General features: G+C 40.4%; 2 protein-coding genes across 2 annotated transcripts in view; one reads left to right on the plus strand and one right to left on the minus strand.

Annotated features, from left to right (window-relative positions):
* Positions 1 to 250: 250 nt before the first annotated feature.
* SPCS2 (signal peptidase complex subunit 2) lies at positions 251 to 22,535 on the minus strand. Its single transcript, XM_049889848.1, has 5 exons — positions 21,918 to 22,535; positions 11,279 to 11,362; positions 10,516 to 10,676; positions 8,737 to 8,871; positions 251 to 3,052 (listed from the first exon to the last, which is right to left on the minus strand). The coding sequence occupies exons 1-5, from the start codon at positions 22,533 to 22,535 to the stop codon at positions 2,866 to 2,868; spliced, it is 1,185 nt and encodes a 394-aa protein (XP_049745805.1). The 3' UTR covers positions 251 to 2,865.
* Positions 22,195 to 23,415, plus strand: part of XRRA1 (X-ray radiation resistance associated 1) — a 58,995-nt gene continuing 57,774 nt past the window's right edge. The window contains exon 1 of the mRNA XM_049889793.1: positions 22,195 to 22,390. The gene's annotated coding sequence lies outside the window, so the exon portion shown is untranslated. The remainder of the gene's footprint in view (positions 22,391 to 23,415) is intronic.

Below are 23,415 nucleotides of genomic sequence, written 5' to 3' on the forward strand. Positions count from 1 at the left end.
CAACTTTTGTGCCTCAGTTTCCTCACAGTAAATAACAGGACTATTGTGGGCATTAGTGGGTTAATACCTGTAAAGTACTTGGAACACTACCTGGTGCGAAGTACTGAGTGTTGTTGTTATTGTTATCAATGGAGAGCTGAGTTCCTGAAACGAAAGGAATCTATAGTATTAAGACTGTTAACACTTGCTGCTCTGTTCCTTCCATTAAGACTACTATGACTCCACTTTTTCACATCTTCTTTCCTTTTATTGAAAAAAATTTTTAGAAAATGGCAGTTAATAAAGGGCACAAACAAATCAACAGGAATATACTAGTGGTAAACATACACAATATAAAACTATAAATGCCAATTACTTCTTTAATTGGTTAAAAGCACATAATGTAACAGGCATAAGGTTTGTTTTAAGCAAATTAAAAAGTTTTTTTTAAAGTCTCCCCAAGTCAAATATATACACACCCACAAAAATGCTGTATGAAAGAAAGCTGTCATACACAAGAGGTTGTATCCTGAATTCCTAAGTGGAACAGCTGTTGTAACAGGAATTAACACAGTAAAGTCAACAACAGGTTAACAATTTAAAAAACTGATTCTTCCTTATCATCATCTGATATTCTATTATGTATTTACTTATTGTGTATTGTCTGTATCCCCTTATTAGAATGCAAACTTCATGAAGCCAAGTGTGTATCCCATGAATCTAGAATAGTGCTTGGCACGTGGTACATGCTCAATATTTGTCAAATAAATGGATGGATATTTAGAAAGTAATAGCGATATAATACACACTTGTAAAAAACAGGCATAGAAGCAACTGAAGAAAAAATAAGCATTTGCCAGGTACAGAAGTAGGAAAGAAAAGTCTAGGTGGAGGGCAAAAGGAAGTCAAAGGCATAATGATGTCAACCAGAATCTGATCTAATATATGACAATAGGACAGAAAGGGACTGAATAGGATGATACTTTGATTAAAACAAAGATGATCTATGACTGAACCTGGAGGACATGAGAGAGCAAGCAGTTCAAAGATTTGAGCTTGGCTAGCTGGGTATATGCAATGTTATTAGCACTAAGAGGGACTGAGTAAGAGAAACAGGGCTCATGACAAAACATAATGAGTTCTGGACGATGTTCAGATAAGGATGCCCAATATACAGCTAGAAAATGGATCTGAAGCTCAGAGTGGATGAAACCACTACAGGAAAACACACCAAGTGAGAAGAGCAGAGCACCAGAGGAATTACAAACCCACATCCCGTTGTCCTAATCTAGCTGTAAACCAATCTGTTGCCTTCAAGTTGATTCCGACTCATGGCAACCCTGTGTGTTACAGACTAGAATTGCTTCACAGGGTCTTCTTGGCTATAATCCTTATAGAAAAGAGTCCTTGTAACGTAGTGGTTAACCACTAGGCTGGTAACCAAAAGGTCAGCAGTTCAAACTCATCAATCGCGTCATGGGAGAAAGGTATGGCAGTCTGCTTCTGTAAACACTACAGCCTTGAAAACCCTACCGGGCAAGTTGACTCTGTTCTATAGGGTTGCAATGAGTAGGAATCAACTGGACGGTACACAACAACGATCTTTATGGAAGCAGACTGCTGGGCCTTTCTTCCATGGCACCACTGGGTGGGTTTGAACCAGCAACCCTTATGTTCTGACAAGCACTCTCTGGAACAGATGGGTATACGTCCATGAAATAAATAAAAGCTGGGCCCTCCCCACGAAGTTTGAGAAGCAGTGTTTTTATTCACCACAGCCCTCATCAAATCCCTGACTTTCTGTACCTGAGACTTCAAACATTTATGTTACCTGCTTCGATCATTTGGGCATTTGTGTTTATGACCTCTGAGCTTAAAGAGTAATAGCTAATAAGAAGATTTAAAATAAAAGACACTGACAGTGAGTAATCATGTAAATCAGTAGAGAGAGAAGTCAGGAAAGGGACACTGACACCCTGTCCATGGTTCTTAAGTTATTGTCATTATTACCTTTCGGTTATAATCATAGCTATTAATTTCATTTCTGAACGCTGAGACTTAACACTGATTTTAATTGATTCTATGCATGCATGCACGCACACGCGTACACACACACAGGCACGCAAACATACTAAGTCAGAGTCAAAGTCTAGCTATAAATGAAATCTGAGATAGAAGGCGGCAGAACCGGGGCTCAAACTCATATCTAAGACTCCAGAGCCTCAACTATTATTGCCTCTTTATAGGTGTGGGGGAATGCACGTACACTCATGCACAAATACTCATTTTAATTTTGTGAGGCCAAACAAATATAACTTTCATTAACCACAGGCACCTCTTCTATGGAACGACAGTTTAATCTTTAGTTATTTCTGTTTACAAATGGCTCTGAAAGAGTTTCTCTTTCCCCAACGTGTGAAATTTCCTCCCAAGAGAGATAAAAAATAAATAGAGCTGGTTCACGGCACTTGTAAATTTGTTAAGATTTTCTACATACACTATCCGGTCATCTGTTAATAGTTTCAATGCAAAAACAAAAGTTGATATGACGAACGTTGCATGGCACAAAGCTACATTATATAAAGTACTGCTAGGTATGAAGGAGGAAGTCTGTACGGCTTTTGGCAAAACAATTTTCAGAAGAACAAATCAAAACAACGCAATCAGCGAATCAAGGAGGCTACAGCTAGACATTAGACCTACAACTTCTCATATCGTTGCTAGAAAATTCTATTTATCCAGAATGGACTAAATTTTCAGGAAAAACAGGGGCTTTTTTTTTTTTTAAAACAACTCTTACTTTACTCATTTCAAGTTCTGTTTCTTCTTCACGCCACTCCATAACTGAGCGTGATCCAGCAGAAAGACGCCTACTTTTAGAATTGGCTATTTTATTTTTCTTTCTGTGGCAAGACTGTCATGCAGCCTGGATATTTCAGGCTCATATGCATCCATGACCAGTGTCCCGCTGTGGTCAAAGAACTTAGCAATGGACCTGGTGAACTCAGCTTCCCGCTGCTGCTTTGTTCTCCCACTGATGAAGGTCAGCTTCAGGGTGTATTTGTCATCAAACCTAAGTACCAGGGAAAAGATAACAAATTAACCAAACACAGTCAGAGATTCAACCATTAACAATACAGCAAGAAAAGGGCTGAGCTATGTGCTGGTAATATAGAGAACACACAGATCTATGCTTTTTAAAAACTCCAGGGGTACCTCACTGCCTTCATGACACTAGTTCAGATTCTAGAGTGCTGACATGTCTTCCCTGGTTTAGTTACTGTGTACCTCTTTTACCTGGCCATAGACTGTTATGTCATACGAACTATCTTCTCTCACCTCTGGGCTCTGCACTTGCTCTGTGCTCAAAGGGTATACCTAGTAGACTCTTCTCTCCTATCACATCTGGCTAGTTCTCACTTATTGATAATCTAATTGGGCATGAACTTTTCTGGGAAAGCCTTCCTAAACCCTCCCAATCTGGGTCACACATCCCTCCTTCGTCTTCCACAGCACCGGCAACCAATATTCAGCTCAAATACCGAGTGCCAATCATATACCAGGACTACTGATACACCCTCATCTCTATCAATAAAATTATTGATCTATTGAGATGACGTTTGTATATTTGTGTTCTAGGCTAAAAGGTTCTTGAGGCCAAGGACTTTGTCTTATTTGTTTTCTATTCCTAGCTTGACACATGGTAGACAGTCAAATCTTTACAAGTAAATAAAGGACCCTTACTTTCGGGGCTGGCCCTCCATTCCAGGTGCTTCGTCCTTGCGTGCTGCATGCCGATCACTTTACTAGATGAACTCTGAAGATTATTCAGCTACAGCTTTAGGTGCCCTGAAGACCGTTACTATCTCCACCCATTCAAGAGGGTTTAATGACACCAACTTCTGGCAAGCTGACATCCCCCCATTTCTGTCTCCATTCAACAAGGGCATATTCAGTGGGTTGTTAAACTGATATTATCTTTAGACAAAGCATTTTCTTCTTTGTTTCTGCATGTCCACGATGGGAAAACCACCACCTACTTTTCAGGATTACTGTCATGCTTAGAACAGGACCCAGCATAACTGGTGCTCAGAAAATTACAGTTCCTCAATAAACTACTGGTCAAGCCACTAACTCCGAAGATGGCTTACTAGGACCTAAGGACAGGTAGGAGTGAAGGTCCTTGAACTATTTTCAACACTTCGAAAGATCTTCTCAAGCTTCAACTAACTACTATTGACACCATGGGAATTTCTGGACTTTTGGGCCCAGTTTCATCAGCAGCTACATGGCTTTGATGACAGGACATAATCTGACGATACGGTACATTTTAGGAACAGTTATTCATTAACTCAACAAATATTTATTGAGCCCTACCTACATGTCCCAGGCAGTTTTAGATGCTAAAGATATACAGCAGTGAACATAATAGACAAACCCCTGCTTTTTGAAACTTTCAATAACAAACAATAAAAAAAAAAAAAAGTTCCTTTAAATATGGTGGGCAGGAATGGCTTCACTAAGAAGCAGATGTTTGAGCAGAGTCCTAAAGGTGGTGAGAGTATGAGCCATCTGGAAAAAGAATATTCCAGGCAGAGAGAATAGCAAGTACAGAGGCCTTGAGGTAAGAACATGCCAGGAAGAACAGAAAGGAGCACTGTGAACAGATGAGTAGGAAAGGATAACGGCCAGACGAGGTAATGGGTGTGTTTGCATACACGTGTGGGCTGCAGAGAACAGATACATATGGACTTCAAAGTCATCCTAGGATTCTGGCTTTTTCTCTGAGTGAGACAATTTTGAACAGAAGCCTGAGTTGATCTGATTTGTTTTAAAAGGATCACTCTGCCTGCTGTGCTAGGAACAGACTATGGGTGGGAGAATAGCTGAAGGGGTCCCTTAGGACATTATTAAGTAATCTAAGTGAGAAATGGCGGTAAGAATGAAAATGGCTAAGTGGTCAGACCGAATATATTTAGACAGGACAGCTGGCAAGATTTGCTGACTGAAGGAAGATGGAGAGAGAGGAATCAAAAACTGCAGAGTTTCTGGCCTGAGCAACTAGAAGGATGGAGCTGTCATTTATTGAGATAGGAAAACTGGGAAGAGCAGGTCTGGATGATGGATAGCGGAGTTAGGTTTTAGATATGTTAATTTTGAGATGTCTAACAGAACCCTGGTGGCATAGTGGTTAAGAGCTACGGCTACTAACCAAAAAGCTGGCAGTTCGAATCCACCAGGTGCTCCTTGGAAACCCTATGGGGCACTTCTACTCTGTCCCATAGCATCACTATGCATCAGAATTGACTTGACGGCAATAGGTTTATTATGATCGAGTGGAAATGTCTAATAGAGAATTGGGATATATATCTAAGTTCAGAGTAGAGGTCCAGGATAAAATATATAGAGATCTTCATCATATAGCTGGTATTTAAAGCCTTGAAAGTCTAGATAAGATCCCACCTAGAAAGTGAATACAGACAGAGAAGAGGTTCTAGGAACAAGCCCTGGTGGCATATCAAATTTAGAGAAAGGGGAAATGAAGAATCGCAAAGGAAACTGGGGAACAGATATCTTGGTAAGAAGAAAACTGGAAACAGTGGGGTATCCTAGAAGTCTGAAAAAAAAAAAAAAAGAAGCATTACAAGGAGGGAGTAGTCAAATGCTGCTAACAGGTCAAGTATAGTGAGGGAAGAAATGAAGACGAGACCAGATCCAAAAGCTAATGGGAGGAGAGGAAAAGGGAAGGTCATATGAAGAAAATAAGGAGAAAGGAAACATTTTTTTTTTAGTTGGGAAAAATTACAGTATGTTTGTATGCCAGAAGGAATGATCCAGCAGAGAAAGAAAACATCAAGTAAGCGAGAAGGGACAGAACCTAATGGCAAATTAGGGTAGGCTTTAGATAGGAGCTTGAAAAGAGGCACGTTATAATGGGCATTAATTCAAGTAGGCGGGTAATGATGGAAGACTTCTGATTGCTTCTACCTTCTAAGCAACAAAAGCAGCAAGGCCATGAACTGAGAGTAAAGATGGGGGAGGAAGGTTTGAGAATAGAGGAGAAAGCATAACGAGATAATGAAAGGGGAAGGAGGACGGTGAAAAGGTAGTATGCTCATTGGATTATAGACGCCATTAGGGCTGAACAACCGTTATCTACCAGGAGATAGGATAGTAAAAAAATAGGAAGTGAAGGTCAGAGAGTGGGATACTTAAAACCAGTATTATTGAAGATAATTTGTTACTAGTAATACAGCTAAGTTATGATTGTGAAAATAAGTACCTTAAGACACGACCAAAAATTACATAATTAGAGGAGAGGAAGTAGATAAACTTAGAGGCCAAGTTACTTAGAGGTACTAGAATAATAACCTTTTTTTTTGGAGGCTGAAATCACCAAGACTTATGAAGAAATTATGTTAGAGAGAGTACTAATGAGCCAGGAGCTATCTTCAAGGAACGAGGGGGAATGACCCATGGGTCTGTGCTTAACTGCAATGAGGAAGACAGGTGGCAAAATGTGATAACACACAATTCAAAGTGGTGGCTTGCAGAGAAGAGATACCTACAGTCCCAGTAGTATGAAGACTATGTGAGAGAAATCAGCCACCACTTGAAATCTGCAGGGGGAGCATGTCCTTGGGGGTTAGTCAGGTTTCATTTACAGTAAAAAAAAAGGCAAAGGAATGTTCAAAGAGGAGACTCAGTTACAGGGAATTTTGTGGGTGGCTGACCATGACTCGATTGGAGGCAGAGACTGATTAGGAGGTCAAGGCTGCAGTCCAGGCCAGGCGAGTTCCACTCATTCACCCAACAAAAATTTCTGCAAATTTAAGCTGTGCTAGTCCCTGGGCAGGTTCTGGGGACACAGAGGTGAATGAGCTAGTCCCTGCCTTTGGGCTTGGGGTTCTAGTGCACAGTGAACAGTAAAGGAGCTTATACTTTTGGGGAAGCTCAGCAGAGGCATGGAGAAGCAAATAATTATAGCATCATGTGACCAGTGCTAACAGAGGTTAGCATAAAATGCTCTTAAGAATACCTAAGAGTACCTAATCCAGACCAAGGTACGTCAGGGAAGGCTTCCTAGAAGAAGTGACAAGTAGGAGTTAGCTAGATATTCGGTCCTAAAAGAATATGTCCAATGGCACAAAATCACTTGGAACCTGGAGAATTTAGCAAGTCGCAAATTCTGTAATATTGCGAGAGTAGGAATATGTATGGGTTCCTTTTGGGAGGGGTATGAAATAAAGCTGGAGATGTCACTGGGGCACAGATGTTGACTTTGGACAGTATACTGGATGTGCTGGGCAGTAACTGAATTGGGCTTTCGAAGGCAGTCACATAGCTTGTGATAAGGATGTTTGCAGGTGGCAGCTACTAGTCTATGAAACCTTTCATTACCATTTTCACATCATGTAGCCTGGCAGCTATGGAACAAGACATCTGAATCAGGTACTATTAGACTACTAAGTCACTCTTTATGTGGGGATGAGGATACTTCTTCTCTATAAGCACCAACAATATGGCAGTTGGTTAAAAAAAAAACAACAAAAAAACAGAGAAGCCTAATCCCAGAAAAGGGTCAGTCAACTATGAGTCAAAATACATAAATCGGAATGAAAGTGACAAAACTAAGATGATGCTAGGATCTGGAATTCTGAATCTCTGCTTTGGTGGCCTGCTGGAGGGTACACATTGATGACGGCTGAGCCAAAAGGGCAGCAGGGAGCTGAGATAAGCAAGAAATTAGCTGCAAAATCTGAAGGAATAAATGTCTGTTCTTCTTCTTCCCCACAGGCATCTTCATAAATTGGCAGCAAGAGAGCCTGCCAGCACTGACGTTATACCTACCTTTATGGGTGTCAACACGTGGACTTACAATCTGAGAGCCGACTGTATGCTAGGAACTATACCACGTGCTCAGACTTGGGCTGGAGTTCCTGCTATGCCACTTTTGGCTGTATGACACCAGAAGAATTAATTAAATTCTCTGGCCTGCTTTCTTTTCTAGAAATTGGGTTGCTCTAGAGCTTAAATGAGATAATGCACTTGGAATAATACCTGCTATACGGTAATCAATAAACATCAGCAATTCTTATAACTGGTATCTCATCTTCCCAGCAACTCTAGGAGTCATTTTTGACCTTACTAAGGGGTCATTTTTGATCTACTAAGGCTCAGATAGCTTAAACGATTTACCAAAGGTCATAGAGCTAGAAAGAGACTGAGCTGGAATTTGAAGGCAGTTCTGGGTGCCTAAAAAGACCTTATATGTTGGCTGCACGAAGTTATACCCACTGATGGTCAGAAAAAGACTGAATTGTGCTTCTGTGAGTTCCCCAGCCCAATGCTCCAGAGATTCTTAACTGGATTCACACCGTGAGGTCAGGGTCATAAAAGAGAAAAAGCTAATGGGTTTTTTTACGAAGATAACTGACCTTGCACCTTTGGCCTTATAGTCCTATACTCTAAATGGCTGGGTTAATTGGCCACAAGGAAAAAAAGAGACTCTCTCTTCATTATTTCACCAAAGTACTTTCTTCCATAGTTCATCCTCAGAGCACTTCTGTGATAATGCAATCTCAGAAAGGCATTGCTAAGAAAAACCTTCTAGATCATTCATATTCCTTTCTTCATTTTATATGACTAGCACCATGATCTGCAGAGTAGGCAGACAATAGTCTGCTGTTGATAATGACTCAATTGTCCAGGGAAACTCCAAAACCAAAATTTAAGAATCTGTGAGGACAGTCATACCTTTTGAGACTGGAGGACAGTTGCCAAATATCATCAGGGTCCATGCCTGTAGGATCTTTCCTGTGGGCCACGAGAAAGATGCTCTTCTCCTTATATGAGGTATAAATGGTCAGGATCCCCATCATCACAAAATAGGTTCAAATAAAGTTAAGGGAAAAACACACAAATATACACACGAAAGAGAAATACCACAAACTGACAAACAAGGGTTATGAAAACTTTCATGACTGTTCTACAGAACACAGTCAGTTTTATCATGGTATAAAAACACTAAAAATTTAGTTATTTCATTTTCGTACTTATGTTTATATACCAAGAGAAGCAAGGCTCTATCTGGTTAAGTCCTCAAAGAATATCTCAAAAAAAAAAAAAAAAAAGGATAAGATTAAGTACAGGGCATAAACTAGCTCTCTTCTTTGATGTTCAAGGACAAAACATGTAAGAAGATCCCATTAACTAGTTTATCAAGACTTTGTTATAATTGCGCTTCTTTCTCTATAAAAAAGAAAACTAATGATCACGGTGGAGTTGATCACGGTTAACCAATTTAAGGCTCATTAAAAGAAAAAAAGTTACTTCAGTCAGTATTACTATAAAATAACTACTTCCTGTATATGTATCAACTCGCCAGCAACAGGGCTTTTTGTATATATGTACAGGCTTATTATTATATTCATTTTTTATAATACAGCTACCATACCTGAGTACCTACTATGTGCCAGTTTTGTGTACACTGTATTATTTGAACTTTATGAAAGGGATAGGCAAGAAAGTATAGTACAAAGTGTACGGGCTTTGGAGTGAGGCAGTCCTGGATTTGAATCTTGGCTTTTAACCAGTGTAACCTTGACAAATTACTTACCTTTCCCAAGTCTTAGTATCTTTACCTCTAAAACAGGATAGAAACATTGGTGGCGTAGCAGTTAAGAGTGCGGCTGCTAACCAAAAGGTCAGCAGGTCGAATCCACCAGGCGCTCCCTGGAAACCCTATGGAGCAGTTCTACTCTGTCCTATAGGGTCACTATGAGTGAGAATTGACTCAACGGCAATCGGTTTGATTTTTGGTTTGAAATGGGGATAATACCAATTTTCTAGAATTGTTATGAAGTTTAGAGATTGTGTGTATATACAGAGTGCATAGCACACAGAAGACATTCATAATGGTGGTCACTACTATTACATATAAAACTGATATGATTATAAAGAAGACAAGTTCTTTTCTTGTTTTGTTCTAAACAAATATAACCAAACAAATGAAGTACCAGCAAGTAGTTCTCTTGAGAGGCCATGTATTTGTAATAATGTTGATATCACTGAAACTCTTATGGAAAGTGCCTCAATTGCGAAAAAATTAATTACTGTAATGATTTATCAGCTCACTGAAGGGAGTCAAGGATCATCTGGTGCCAATTCTGAGGGATATGACTTGGGCTCCATTCAGGTAATACCACTTTTGATAAAAACCAAAAACCAAACCTGCTGCCATCAAGTCGATTCCGAGTCACGGCGACGCTACTGGACAGAGCAGAAATGCCCCATAGGGTTTCCAATGAGCGGTTGGTGGATTCAAACTGCCAACCTTTTGGTTAGCAGCTGAGCTCTTAACCACTGGACGTACTTTATTAGACGGTTTGCAATTGCTTCTGAAGGTAAATCCCCAAAGTGAAGGTTTCAGAAATATTTCAGGTAGCGGTAACTTGTTTTTTGCAGGGAGGAGTGTTGGTGGAGCTTTTAAGAAACAGTCATTAGAAAACAAACCTGACCATAAAGAAAGGATATGATATGACACACAAAGCCAAAACAGGCTTTGACTCTGGAAAGGGGTGCATATAATCCCAAATCAAAGCCACTATGGCAAAGAAACAGGAGATGGTACAAATGGTGAGACGGCCATCGATCAGATTAAAATTCTCCACATACTTGTACTTTTCCAGAAGTACCTAGTGAGAAGAGAAAGGAGCCAAGTTAACAAGAATGCTCCCTTCCCTTCCCAGTACCTGCTTTTATTCTTAATCTCCATGATAAAAGTTATATTAAGAACTGTGTGAATTACCTGATAGTTCTCTCCAACTGGGATTTTATCACTCCAAGCAAATAAGACGCAAGCCATTTAGAAAGGATCCCAGAAAAAAAGTTCACCAATTCTTCAAATAACATTTATCTTTTTAAACCCTCAACTTTTCCCCTCGTATGCAGCTAAAATTTTCTTTTTCTTTCCTAAAAGGAAAGATAACCAAACCTGGATGAATGTTCAAGCTTCCCTTGACACTCTCAGCTACAGGCTAATTAACCTCAAAAACAAAAAATTACCAGCTCTCTAGAATTCACAGATTAGAGAGTCTGAGAAGGAGCCTTAGATAGCTAACATTTATATCTTAACACATTTTCCCCTACTTTTACTGTACTGTCTCAATTTTAAATACTGCTTTCTGGCTCCATTTCTAACACTGAAAACTAAGGTCATTTCAAGTTACAGAAGAAAGATTCTCCAGCTGGGCCATCAGCTGTATACACGCTAACAGACCCCTCCTCATAAAAGCACCTTTTTGGCAGAATCATCCAAAGAGTTTTTCACAGCTGATCCATCCCACTTGTCAATTTTTACAGGCTTATCGTCAATCTTCCACTGTAAAACAAAAGAGTTGTACATCAAGAGACTTGGCATTTTTTTGAAAGTAAAATGAACGACTTCCTTAAGAGCATCCTTAAGTACATATAAGTTACTCTTCCTCTTCTGGTGTTGAAGATCTGAAAGACAAAACACTAAAAAAAAAAGAAGTTGACCTGAAATCCCTTTTAACTGAAAGTTGGTTAACTCAAAAAGTAAAGAATTTTGCCCCTGAGAACTGCACTCTTAAAAAAAAATACCCACATGAGACCAAATGGACAAGTCATTCTAAAGCATAGATGAGAAGGCTGGGGGGCAGTGAGACGATTAGTGGGAGTGTAACAACCGGAACGGAAATGAGAATGTTGACACAAACTGAAGAATGTAACCAGTATCACTGAACAGTATATATAGAAATTGTTGAATGGGAACTTGTTTTGTTGTGCATACTTCCACCAAAAATACAGTATTATTTTATTTAAAAAAATGAAATTGAAGGAAACTAGGTAACTAGAATGAGGGGGTACTTATGTGATGTTGCCAGTCACCATGCCAAGAAGCCAAAATCTACCAGCCCAAACAGAATACTTATACTGGAAGCAGAACTATAGTGTAAGCTCTATAGCCTATCCCCATTTTACCCAAACGTGGGTATAGAAGGGACTCCATATCCTCATCCTTTTATTCTGTGACCACAAAACTCAGAAAATGTAGACACATGAACCTACATTATTAACAAACGGGGAGGGTCTCCTTTAATACACCGCTGTCAGCTAACAGCTCTAATATTTTACCAGCAATGTCTTAAGAACATGGCAAATCCAGTATGGTCTGTTGGAAAGAACACAAAATTTTGACCTAAAAAACAAGTCCTAGACCCAATCCCATCATCAGTTATGCAACTATGGACAAATTGAGCTTCAATTTCCCTTATTTACTGAGGTTTAGAAAGTTTCCCAAAGACTGTGTGTGCTATTCAGAGGCAAAAGATTCACACATTACTGGTAGGCATTCAAAATGGTACAGCACTGATGGAAGTCAATTTAGCACACTGGATTCAACTTCCAATTCTGGGAATTTTTGTATGTCTACATACATATGAGATAATATAAAAAGCTATTCACTACAGTAGTGTGTATAGTATCAAAACTGTGAAAGGAACTCAAGGGCTCATCTTTAGGAGGCTGGTTAAACAAACTGTGGTGTTACACCCAGATATCCCGCAAACGTGGAGGGACATGGGTGGAGTGAGACTTCTCAATATATGCCTTTTTAATTTTTAACCATGTGTATATATATATATATTTTTTTTTATGTATTACACAATCAAAAATTTTCTCAAATCCAAGTGATTAGTAGAACATAGGTTAAGTTGAATGGAGTGCTACAAAAATTTTGATAAACTTGCCTTTTATAAATCATAGTGGCCATCTGTTGATTTTTTACATCAAGTGAACAAATACTACACTTCATAAAAATTACAAACCAGGAGACAATCCAAAATTCATCTGGCTTTAGAATGGATTATCTTACTGAAGAGAAGAGAGCCACCTATTTACCTAATGAGCACAAGTTCAGAGATGCTGCATACGAGAAATAGATGAGATAAATATCTGTTAAAAAAAAAAAATTCAAAAGATTTTAAAGGAACATAGAAATTTATTTCACTGAATTTGATTTTTTTTCTTAACTGTGATTCGTTTATACTATTACACACACACAGAGTTTGTTGGGGGGAAAAACATGAAGGCAAATCATCATACTTTAAGTGATTAAAAGTCCATCAAGTTTTTTTTTTCTTCTTCCCCTTCTGATAGTTTATAAAAACAAGAGTGTTGGTTTTATGACAGCATGTTGCAATACTGATGCTCACACCCGAACAGCCTACAATTTGAACCAAGAAGAAATTAATGAGTTTTCTAGTTAACAGCTCATTTACACTGTCAAGTAAATCTCATTTTGATAACAGCAAGCAAAAGAAGCTGTACAGCCAGAACCCACAAGATAATTTGAATTACTTGTGAAATAAAGTCATTTAAAACTTCAGGTCATTCCAAAAAGAGAAACTGTATTCTCAGAGAAACTCAGCCACACATCACTGCCTGCAAAGCATTACAGAAAAGAAACTTGCCTCTACAGCTCACAGAAGATAATTTCTTGGCACTCTTCAGGGATAAAACGCAGATGTAGTCACCACAGACTGTGCTGGAATAGTCTCAGCTCTAACTGCACTAATACTTAAAAGCAATCTTCAGCAGATGGAATAAGAACATCTCCAGTGAACTCCATGAATCACAAGAAAGTCTCTCATTTGATTTCCGAAGCGATGGGAACATCATCCATTTTGTGTGCATGAAAAACCTGAGCTCATTTCAAACAGTACTAGCATTCCAATTTCTCCGCATCCTTGCCAACACGTTATTTTTCTTTTCTTTTTTTATTACAGCCATCCTAATTGGTGTTAAGTGGTACCTCACTGTGGTTTTGATTTGCATTTCTCACCCACCCCAGCTGCTTCTTTCATTTACCATGACGTTTTCTCAAGGTTCATGCACACTGTAGCATGTATCAGTACTTCATTCCTTTTTGTGGCTAAGTAATACCTCAGTATGTGGATATACTACAGTTTATCCATTCATCAGTTGATGGACATAGGTTGTTTCCACTTTTGGCTATCATGAATAATGCTGCTGTGAATGTACTAGAAACATGCTACATACAAGTTTTTGTTCGAACATCTGTTTTTAATTCTCTGCAGGAGATAGCCCTGGCAATCTCCCATAAAGATTACAGGGCAGAAAACCCTATGGGGCAGTTCTATTCTGTCACATGAGGTCACTAGGAGATACAATCAACTAGAAGGCACCTAACAGCAACAACAACAGTGACTAATGTTGAGCACCTTTTCATGTGCTTATTGGCCATTTGTGTATCTCCCTTGGAGAAAAGTCTACTTAAATTCTTTGCCCTCTTTAAAAATGAGTTGTCTTTTTTATTATTGAGTTCTAAGAGTTTCTTTATATATATTCTAGATACTAGACCGTTACTAGATAGAGGATTTGCAAATACTTTCTCTCATTCTTTGGGTATCTTTTTCTTGATAGTGTTCTTCAATACACACAAGTTTTTAATTTTGATGAAGTCAAAAATGAGTTTTGAGACATTATTAAAGTTCCATTTGCAAAACAGTGTTAAAAAGCCAGGATCTGGTTTCTTTAAACACACAGACACACACACACATTTACACTAATACCATAAAATCATTCCTTTGCTTTAACAGAGCTGGGTCACAGGGTACAAGCATGTCACCCAGAAGTCTGGCAAGCTAATATACCATCAAGGAGAATACAAGAGGATGAATGACCTGTCTAAGGCACATGGCTGATGCGTGACAAAGCCATGGCTTCAGCCTAGGTCTTCCAACCTTAAAACTGATGTTCTTCCCACTATTATGTCACATAGCACAAGGCCCACTCTGGCATGGGGGGCAAAGTATTGAGTAAGAGCGCAGGTTCTGCCACTGTTACTAACTCTATGTGTGGTCCTGGGCACATTGTTTCATCTTCCTCTCTCCAACTGTGCCCATGTCTATAAAATGAGGAGGCTGGAACAAATGAGCTCTAAAGTTGCTTCATTAAACACTTTAGAGAAACCACTATTGATTATGCAAAATAGTTTAAGAATCTGATTCAGGTCTGTGATGAGGTCCATAAATCTTTTTTAATTAATATCAAGGGAGTTTGATATAGAGGGTATGCATATCATGTAATGAAAACTATCTATCTACGGAGGCTGGAGTCCAGAGTAACTGGCTAGTTGTTATATATATTTTGTTGAGTGCTCACTGGGTGTCAAGTATCACTTTATAAGGTAAATACTATTATTATCCCCACCTTATAGTTGAGGAAACTGAGATGCGAAGACATTTATTAACTTGCCCAAGGACATACATTTGTTAAGCGGCAGAGCCAGGATTCAAAGCCAGACAGCCTGGCTCCAGAGCCTGTGTTCTCAACTACTAAGATATGAAAGCTGTGTTTTAGGATTAGGCAACAGCCCAGCCAGGAGACAGAAATTCAGGTATGAGGTTAAAAGAGTCTGGATATAGCTTCCGGAAAGCATGGTTTAATACCACATATCAACCTTAATAGCCAAAAAAATTAAGCAAGCAGCTTTTCTTTATAGCCTGCCATGTAGAACAAAATACCCTAATGCATTTTGGGAAAAGTAACTTACTACACTGATCTAAATGAAGTTATTCGGTGATGGAGGCTAGGAAATTATCTTTGTATACCTATTTCTAAGGCAGGAAACAAGAATTGCTTTGTTCTTAAAGTCAGTTTCATAGGAGCAGAAATTCACATCTGCTTAGATAAAACTAAAAGTATATTTGCATCTCTTTATTACATTTCTAGATGGCAAGTGAAAAATATAGCTGCAGGAAATAAAATACCCTCCCCCCCTCCAATCAAATTAAAGACATTCTGCTAAAGGTAACAGCCTCTCATTCCAACAGAGCACAAGCCTCTTGCTCCAGTGAGGATTAACATTTTTCCCCATGTTCTCTCCCACAGTATCTTCAGTTTTACGCAGTTAGAGGCACCATCCTCTAAAGCTGTTTCTGAAGACCGAGGTGGCAGGTCTGAAATTTTTTCTCTGTTAAATTCGATGCTGCAAGTACTTATTCTGTGTTACTCACTACAGAGAACCACAGCAAGCCCTCACAGGAAACTGGCAAATACAAATCCGTGGAACAATATAAGAAAATATATCACATTAAGTGACAAGTTAATTCCCATGTATACCAAAAAGCCAAAAAAAAAAAAAAAACCAAACCAGTTGCCGTCGAGTCAATTCCAGCTCATAGAGACCCTATAGGACAGAGCAGAACTGCCCCATAGAGTTTCCAAGGAGCACCTGGAGGATCTGAACTGCCGGCCCTTTGGTTAGCGGCCCTTTGGTTAGCAGCCGTAGCACTTAACCACTACGCCACCAGGGTTTCCTTCCCATGTGTATTAAGTGCTAAAAGAATTTAGAGGGGAAACAACTGGCTGAAATTAAAAAAAAAAAAAAAAAGCACCTAAGCAGTTTTTCACTGTATGCTCTCTCCTGTCCATCACTTCCTGGATAATTCTATTAAGAGCTCCTTTGATACGCCTTTTGCCTGCTCCTGCTACTCTGGTTGGGGTTCTCATCACCTTGTCATTGTTACTCCTAAGAACATTTACCAATATTATACAGTTTAATCCTTACAACAAAGCCTATAATATGTATCAGCATTTGCATTGTTTACATAAGGAAATTTAGGCTGCGTAATATTAAGTAACTCATCCAAGGCCTTGCAGCTTTTAGTATGTTGCACAGGAGCTCAAATTTGTTTCTTGTTTTTTTTTTTAATATTCCTATACAGCAACTGTTTTTTTTTAATACACATACACTAGCACAGTACATGACCTTATTGGAAGGCTTCTGAATTTCCTAAACTCACTTTACATAATTTAAAAAACCTTCAACAGCCTTCTACTCTTTACTTTAGGAATCCGTGCCCTCCCCAATCTAATTCTACCTATCACTATAGTTCTCTTGGAGAACCTTCCAGTCAATTCATTACCTGAGAAACACTGGCACCATCAACATCTCTGTACGAGAATTGTTTTATTTACTTTTATTAAATTAATTTTGTAGTTGTCAAGACTATACACAGGGAAACATATACCAACTAAACCATTTCTAAATGTACAATTCGATGACACTGATTACACTCTTCCAGCTGTGCAACCATTCTCACCTCCTTTTTCTGAGGTGTTCCCTCTCCATTAAAATAAACTCACTGCTCTGTAAGGTCCCTATCTAACCTTCTGAGTTGCTGTTGTCACTCTGATCCCATAGAGAGAGTTCTTAAAGGAGCAAAAAGCTCAAGGCATACTACTGTTTGGTTTTATAAAAACTTTAGGGTATATTTTTGGTTTCAGTTTTAAAGATTATCTCAGGGCAAGAGTTTCAGGGGTTCATCCAGCCCCAGAGCTACAGAAGTCTGTGGAATTGCTTTGTTCTTAAAGTCAGTTTCACAGAAGCAGAAATTCACATCTGCTCAGGTGAAGTGGCACAGTGGTAAAAGTGATCGACCATTAACAGAAAGGTCAGCATTTCAAAACCAGCACAGGTCCGAGGGAGAAACGTGGCAGTCTGCCTCTATAGAGATATACAGCCTTGGAATTCCTATGGGGTTGCTATGAGTGGGACAGCAGTAAGCAGGTAAAGCTAGAAGTACATTTGCATCTATTTACTACATTTCTTAAGGATACATTCCTACCTGGTATGTCTTCCCTTTCTCTCTCAAAAAATAAGATCCTGGAGTGTGCTGTCACATTATAGGGATTGCAACTAGGGTCATATAACAATACGTGTATAAATTTTTGTATGAGAAACTAGCTTGAACTGTAAACTTTCACCTAAAGCACAATAAAAATTAATAAATAAATAAGGTCCCAGCTCCACTCTCAAGCATGAAACCTTCCCCTGGGGCCCTCATCTTTATTATTTACATCTCAGGGATCACTCTCTCTCTCATTTGAACTTCCTTTAAAAGTCTGCATTTGGCATATGCCGTGTGTTATGTGCCGTCGAGTCAGTTCTGACTCATAGCCCAGTCCTGCGCCATCCTCACAACTACTATGCTTGAGACCATTGTTGTAGCCTCTGTGTCAATCCATGCTGTTGAGGGTCTTCCTCTTTTTCACTGGCCCTCTACTTTACCAAGCATGATGACCTTCTCCAGGGACTGATCTCTCGCGATAACATGTCCAAAGCATGTGAGACGTAGTCTCACCATCCTCGCTTCCAAGGAGCATTCTGGTTGTATGTCTTCCAAGACAGGTTTGTTCGTTCTTTTGGCAGTCCATGGTATATTCAATCCTCTTCGCCAACACAATTCAAAGGCGTCAATTCTTCTTTGGTCTTCCTTATTTGCTGTCCAGTTTTCGCATGAATATGAGGTGACTAAAAACACCATATACTTCCTTAAATATATTTAATGCTTGTGTATTCCAACTCCTCAGCTATATTGAATGAACTCTGACAGTAGGACTCTTGATTTATTCCTTCACCATCACACATCTATACTGGACACTACGGGTTCCAGAGATCATTCACATATATAGCCTCATATGATTCTCCCAACAACCCTGTGACGTAGGTGCCAGCAACCCTAATATTACAAATGAAGAAAAGAAGTTGAGTAAGGTAACTGACTTCCTAGGCTTCATAAAGTTTGAAAGTAGCAGAGCTACTTCAAAGTCCAAATCCTATGATTCTCAAGTCCAGGCTTTTTCAGTAACACAATAATGCCATATACTTTTCAGTCATCACTGCCTGAGAAGAATGCCCTTGCTTAACATTTGCTAGTGATAATCCAAGGAGTGCGAATAGCAAGAGCAGTTAGTGGGATAGGGTGAACCCAGAACACTTAAGGACTGTGAGGTGCTCACCTAGCAGGAAAGCAGCATTTGTGTAGCAAATGTTATCACGTCCCAAGACTCAAGTCTTAGAGCAATCTACCATAGCAATCCTCAGAATACATTCTTGTCTCTTAAGAGGGATCAAGAGTATAAGAGCTGTATAATTCAAAACCAATGACACCTCAAAACCCGTTGCCATTGAGTCAATTCCAACTCATAGCAACCTTATAGGAAGAGTAGAACTGCCCCATAGGGTGTCCAAGGCCGTAAATCTTTACAGAAACAGACTGCCACATCTTTCTCTCTTGGTGCAGCTGCTAGGTTCAAATCACCAACCTTTCAGTTAGTAGCCAAGCGCACAACCACTATGCCAAGATGTGGATCTGAATCCCTCCACAGGATCACATATTCACTTCTTAAACACTTACCATTTGTCAGGCACTGCGAAAGTCGGAAAGCTGTTTTCAAGTAAAAAATTCTGACTGTTTAACTATATTCAGGACTTCATGCTTAACACTTCTTAGCAAATTGGCCCAGGACCCTGCTGGAACTGGAAGGCACCTTAGTTTACATTAAGCTAAATTCCTCACTTTATAAATGAGGAAATACAGAGCGATGGCAGCATATTTCAAGGTTACACAGCTAATCAGAGCACCTTCCAAGATGCTGCACAAAGAGCAAGAAAGACCAATCCAGGAGTCTTCTCTTTTTAATGCCCTTGTTTCTAGGCTTGAAGTAACCAAAAATAAAGGATGAGTGGAGGGAGAAAGATACAAGCATTAATGGGAGGCAGCCTCAAAAATCCAATTTATCCATAGTGCCTGGGGTCTTAAAAGCTTGCAAGAAGCCATTCAAGGGATGATAATTGGTCTCTATTCAACTGGAGCAAGAAAGGAAGAAGGAGAGCCGGGAATGGACCAAAAAACTCACTGCTCTCCAACTCACAGGGGCCCTACAGACAGAATAGAAGTGCCCCATAGGCTTACCAAGGCTGTAAATCTTCATGGAAGCAGACTGCCACATCTTTCCCCCTTGGAGTGGCTGGTGGGTTTCAACATCAACCTTTTGGTTAGCAGCTGAGCGCTAACTGTGCCACCAGGATTCCTTGAGTGAGGAACAGGAGGATGTGGAATGTGTGGCTAATTGCCTCCATGAAAACTGCCTCCTTTGCCATGAGTCCAGAAGAACTGGATGGTGCCCGGCTACCACTGCTGAACATTTTAGTCAAATATTCTACAGAAGAATCCTGATCAAAATGAGGAAAATGCAGAACAGAATTTCAAATTCTCATAGACTCCAGACGTTCTGGAGCCATGGGGGTTAGGTGAACCCCTGAAACTACTGCCCTGAGATAATCTTTAAAACTTAAACCAAAAATACCCCCTGAAGACTTCTTAAAACCAAACAACATCGTTGTTATTAGGTGACATCATATCTGTCACCTGTGTACAACAAAACGAAACAATGCCCAGTTCTGTACCATACTCATAATCGTTGCTATGTTTGAGCTCATTGTTGCAACCACTTTGTCAATCCATCTCATTTAGGGTCTTCCTCTTTTTCACTGACCCTCTACTTTACCAAGCATGATGTCCTTCTCCATGGACTGGTCCCTCCTGATAACATGTCCAAAGTATGTAAGACAAAGTCTCGCCATCCTCCCTTCTAAGGAACATTCAGGCTGTACTTCTTCCAAAACAGGTATGTTTGTTCTTTTGGCAGTCCATAGTATATTTGATATTCTTTGCTAACACCAGATTTCAAAGGCATCGATTCTTCTTCAGCCTTCCTTACTGTCTAGCTTTCACATGCATATGAAGCAATAAAAAATACCATGGCTTGGTTCAGGCATACCTTAGTCCTTAAGGTGACATCTTTACTTTTTAAAACCAAACAAGAGGTTAGCTAAACTAGTTAAAAATGTCCGCCTTGAAAATTATGCTCTCTTAAGAACTATATATACAGGAGTAAAGACAGCAGCTCAAAAGATTAGACAGGAACCTTAGGGGGCAGTCAGTTTATGTTAATGGGGAAGGAGCAGCTCAGAAAAGGAAGGTGAGAATGACTGTACAACTGGAAGAATGGACTCAGTATCACTGAATCGTACATATAGAAACAGCTGACTTGGTGTATGTTTTGCTGTGTATATTATATTCCCAACAACAAAATAAATTAAAAAAAAAAAAAGAATCAGATAACATTTACACATCTATTTGACTCAGCTGCATTAGTTGACATCTTGAAATTCTTTTCTGAGCTTTGGTATTATAGCAAGTTTTTTTTTTTTTTGGTAACCACTTCACTGAGATATAATTCACATACCATACTAGTCACCCATGTCAAGTGCACAATTCAATGGTTGTTTGTATATTACAGAGTTGTATAACCATCACCACAAAAAATTTTAGAACATTTACATCACCCTGAAAGGAGGTCCTATGCCTTTTGGCAGTCACTACTCACTTCCTCACAATTTCCTCAGCCCTAGGAAACAACTTCAAAAAAAAAAAAAAATCCAATTTACCTAGTGCACTTGGTGACAGGTGGAGAAAAATGGGGGGAAGTCGAGAGGAAATACATAAATCTTACATGATTCCTTCCTGCCAGCCCAGTAGCGGAGGTCAATGCCCAAATAAATAACTTCAGTGTTCGGCGTACTGTCATAGAAAGTTCAGTAAGCAAAACGACACGGAAAGCTTTGGAGACCCTAACTGCATGCAAGGGTGCAGTGGGGCAGGTGGAGATTTGGAGAATGTTGACTTTGAGTAGATGCTTTTATACTTTCGGGCTTCAGTTGTCCCCGTCGTTGAAATGGACACATTTAACCGTAGCACCCAGCACCACTGGGGAAAAGCGATGACTAGCACTTAAATGTAGCAATAATCAAGTTGCCCAAAGAAGCTATGGTAGGCAGCGATAAAAGCAGGAACAATTCCGAGAAGGAAAGAATATCTTCAGAGGAGAGGGCCAGGGTCTGACGTGCCTACCAGGTTCCCACGGCCGGCCAACGAGGTACCCCCGCCCCGAAAGGCCGCAGAAGGGGGGCGGGGACGGAAAGGTGGGCTCACCGCCTCCCGGGCCTCCCCTGATCTCGACCGCGAAAGCTAGCTCCTCACCTTATCCAACAAGCCGCTGCGGTTACTGCTTGTCCCGCAGCTGGGGCCACCGCCAGCCCCACTACTGCCTCCGCCACCACCACCTCTCCCACCCTGTGCAGCCGCCGCCGCCATCTTGTCTGCCTCTGCTTCTCCCTCCCCACCGACTTGTCGGAAGCCTATTGGCTGAAGTTGACGGCGTATCGCGCCTCGCGGAGGCCATCGGGGGATCCGTAGTTCCGGGTTGCTGACGCGAGTTTGCAAGCGGAACTGGCCGCGCGGCGTGCCGGGACTTGTAGTTAGAAGCTCCGGCCGCCGGTTGCCGCCTACACGGCCAGCCGCCGCATCGCGGTTACTAAGAGGTGGGGAAGGTAGTGGCAGACGCCACCGTGGAGCGACTCCGAGATCGCCGGGAGGTTCGCAGGCGCTTATCCCGCCTGACAAGGACGTCGCCTCCGCGGAGGGCTCGGAGGCGGAAGCGACGCCGCAGGCAGGTATGGCTGGAAACTTAGTTTGCGTGAGAGGTGGGCGGGGGGGGTCTTCCCCCGCCCCAGGTATAGCGTTTCCTAGAGGGTGGGGAGGAACTTGTCCTTCAGCCTTGTTACTGCACTTCCAATTATTTTTTCCAATGACTGTCATTTTGGCTGCTAGTAATGTTTCCGTATTATAGAGAATTCACGTTTACTAAATGCCTACTGAGTGCCAGGCAGTGTGGTACGTGCATTTACATCCCGTAACAGCCCTGCTAGATGAAGAAACTAATTTAGCCAAGGGCAGTTAGCATGTATCAGAACCAGATTTTGAAGCCAGGTTTTTCTGACATCAAAACCCATGGTATTCCCCCTCTGTCGCAATTTTAGAATATAGTAGTAGTCTAGATTTTCATTAATTATTAATTCGTGTATTTTTTTTTCACATATATTTCTTGAGCATCAATATTGCCAGGCATTGTGCTAAGGGTTACAGGAGGATCAAGACAGATTTGGTCCCTGCTCTCCTGGAACTCCTACTGTAGTGACCCACAATTATCACATAATGGGATTGTATTTGTAGTATGCTCTGTTATATTGCATCACTTGTATTTTAACCACATGAATCCCCCATAGGTATCCAAATGATTGAATGAGTACTCATTTCATACCTACTGTGTAGCAGTCGGAAACCTGGTGGCACAGTGGTTAAGAGCTCAGCTGCTAACCAAAAGGTCAGCAGTTTGAATCCACCAGCCACTTCTTGGAAATCCTATGGGGCAGTTCTGCTCTGTCCTGGAGGGTCGCTATGAGTTGGAATCGAGTCGATGGCAACAGGTTTGGTTTTGGTTTATGTAGCAGTCACTGTTCTTCTAGTCACCAGGGATATATTCTTGAATAAAACAGACAGCCAACATTCATGTGATAATTATTGTCACTAAATAATTTTAGTTGAGATCTCTTCACCTCTGAGAAGCGATCCCTGGCCACTCCAGTCAGATGCTCCTGTAGCCTTTTGTTGTCGTTGTTCATCTTTTATAACTTCTCAC

This window comes from Elephas maximus, chromosome 7 (genome assembly GCF_024166365.1).
Source record: "Elephas maximus indicus isolate mEleMax1 chromosome 7, mEleMax1 primary haplotype, whole genome shotgun sequence".
NCBI classification, from domain to species: Eukaryota; Metazoa; Chordata; class Mammalia; order Proboscidea; family Elephantidae; genus Elephas; species Elephas maximus.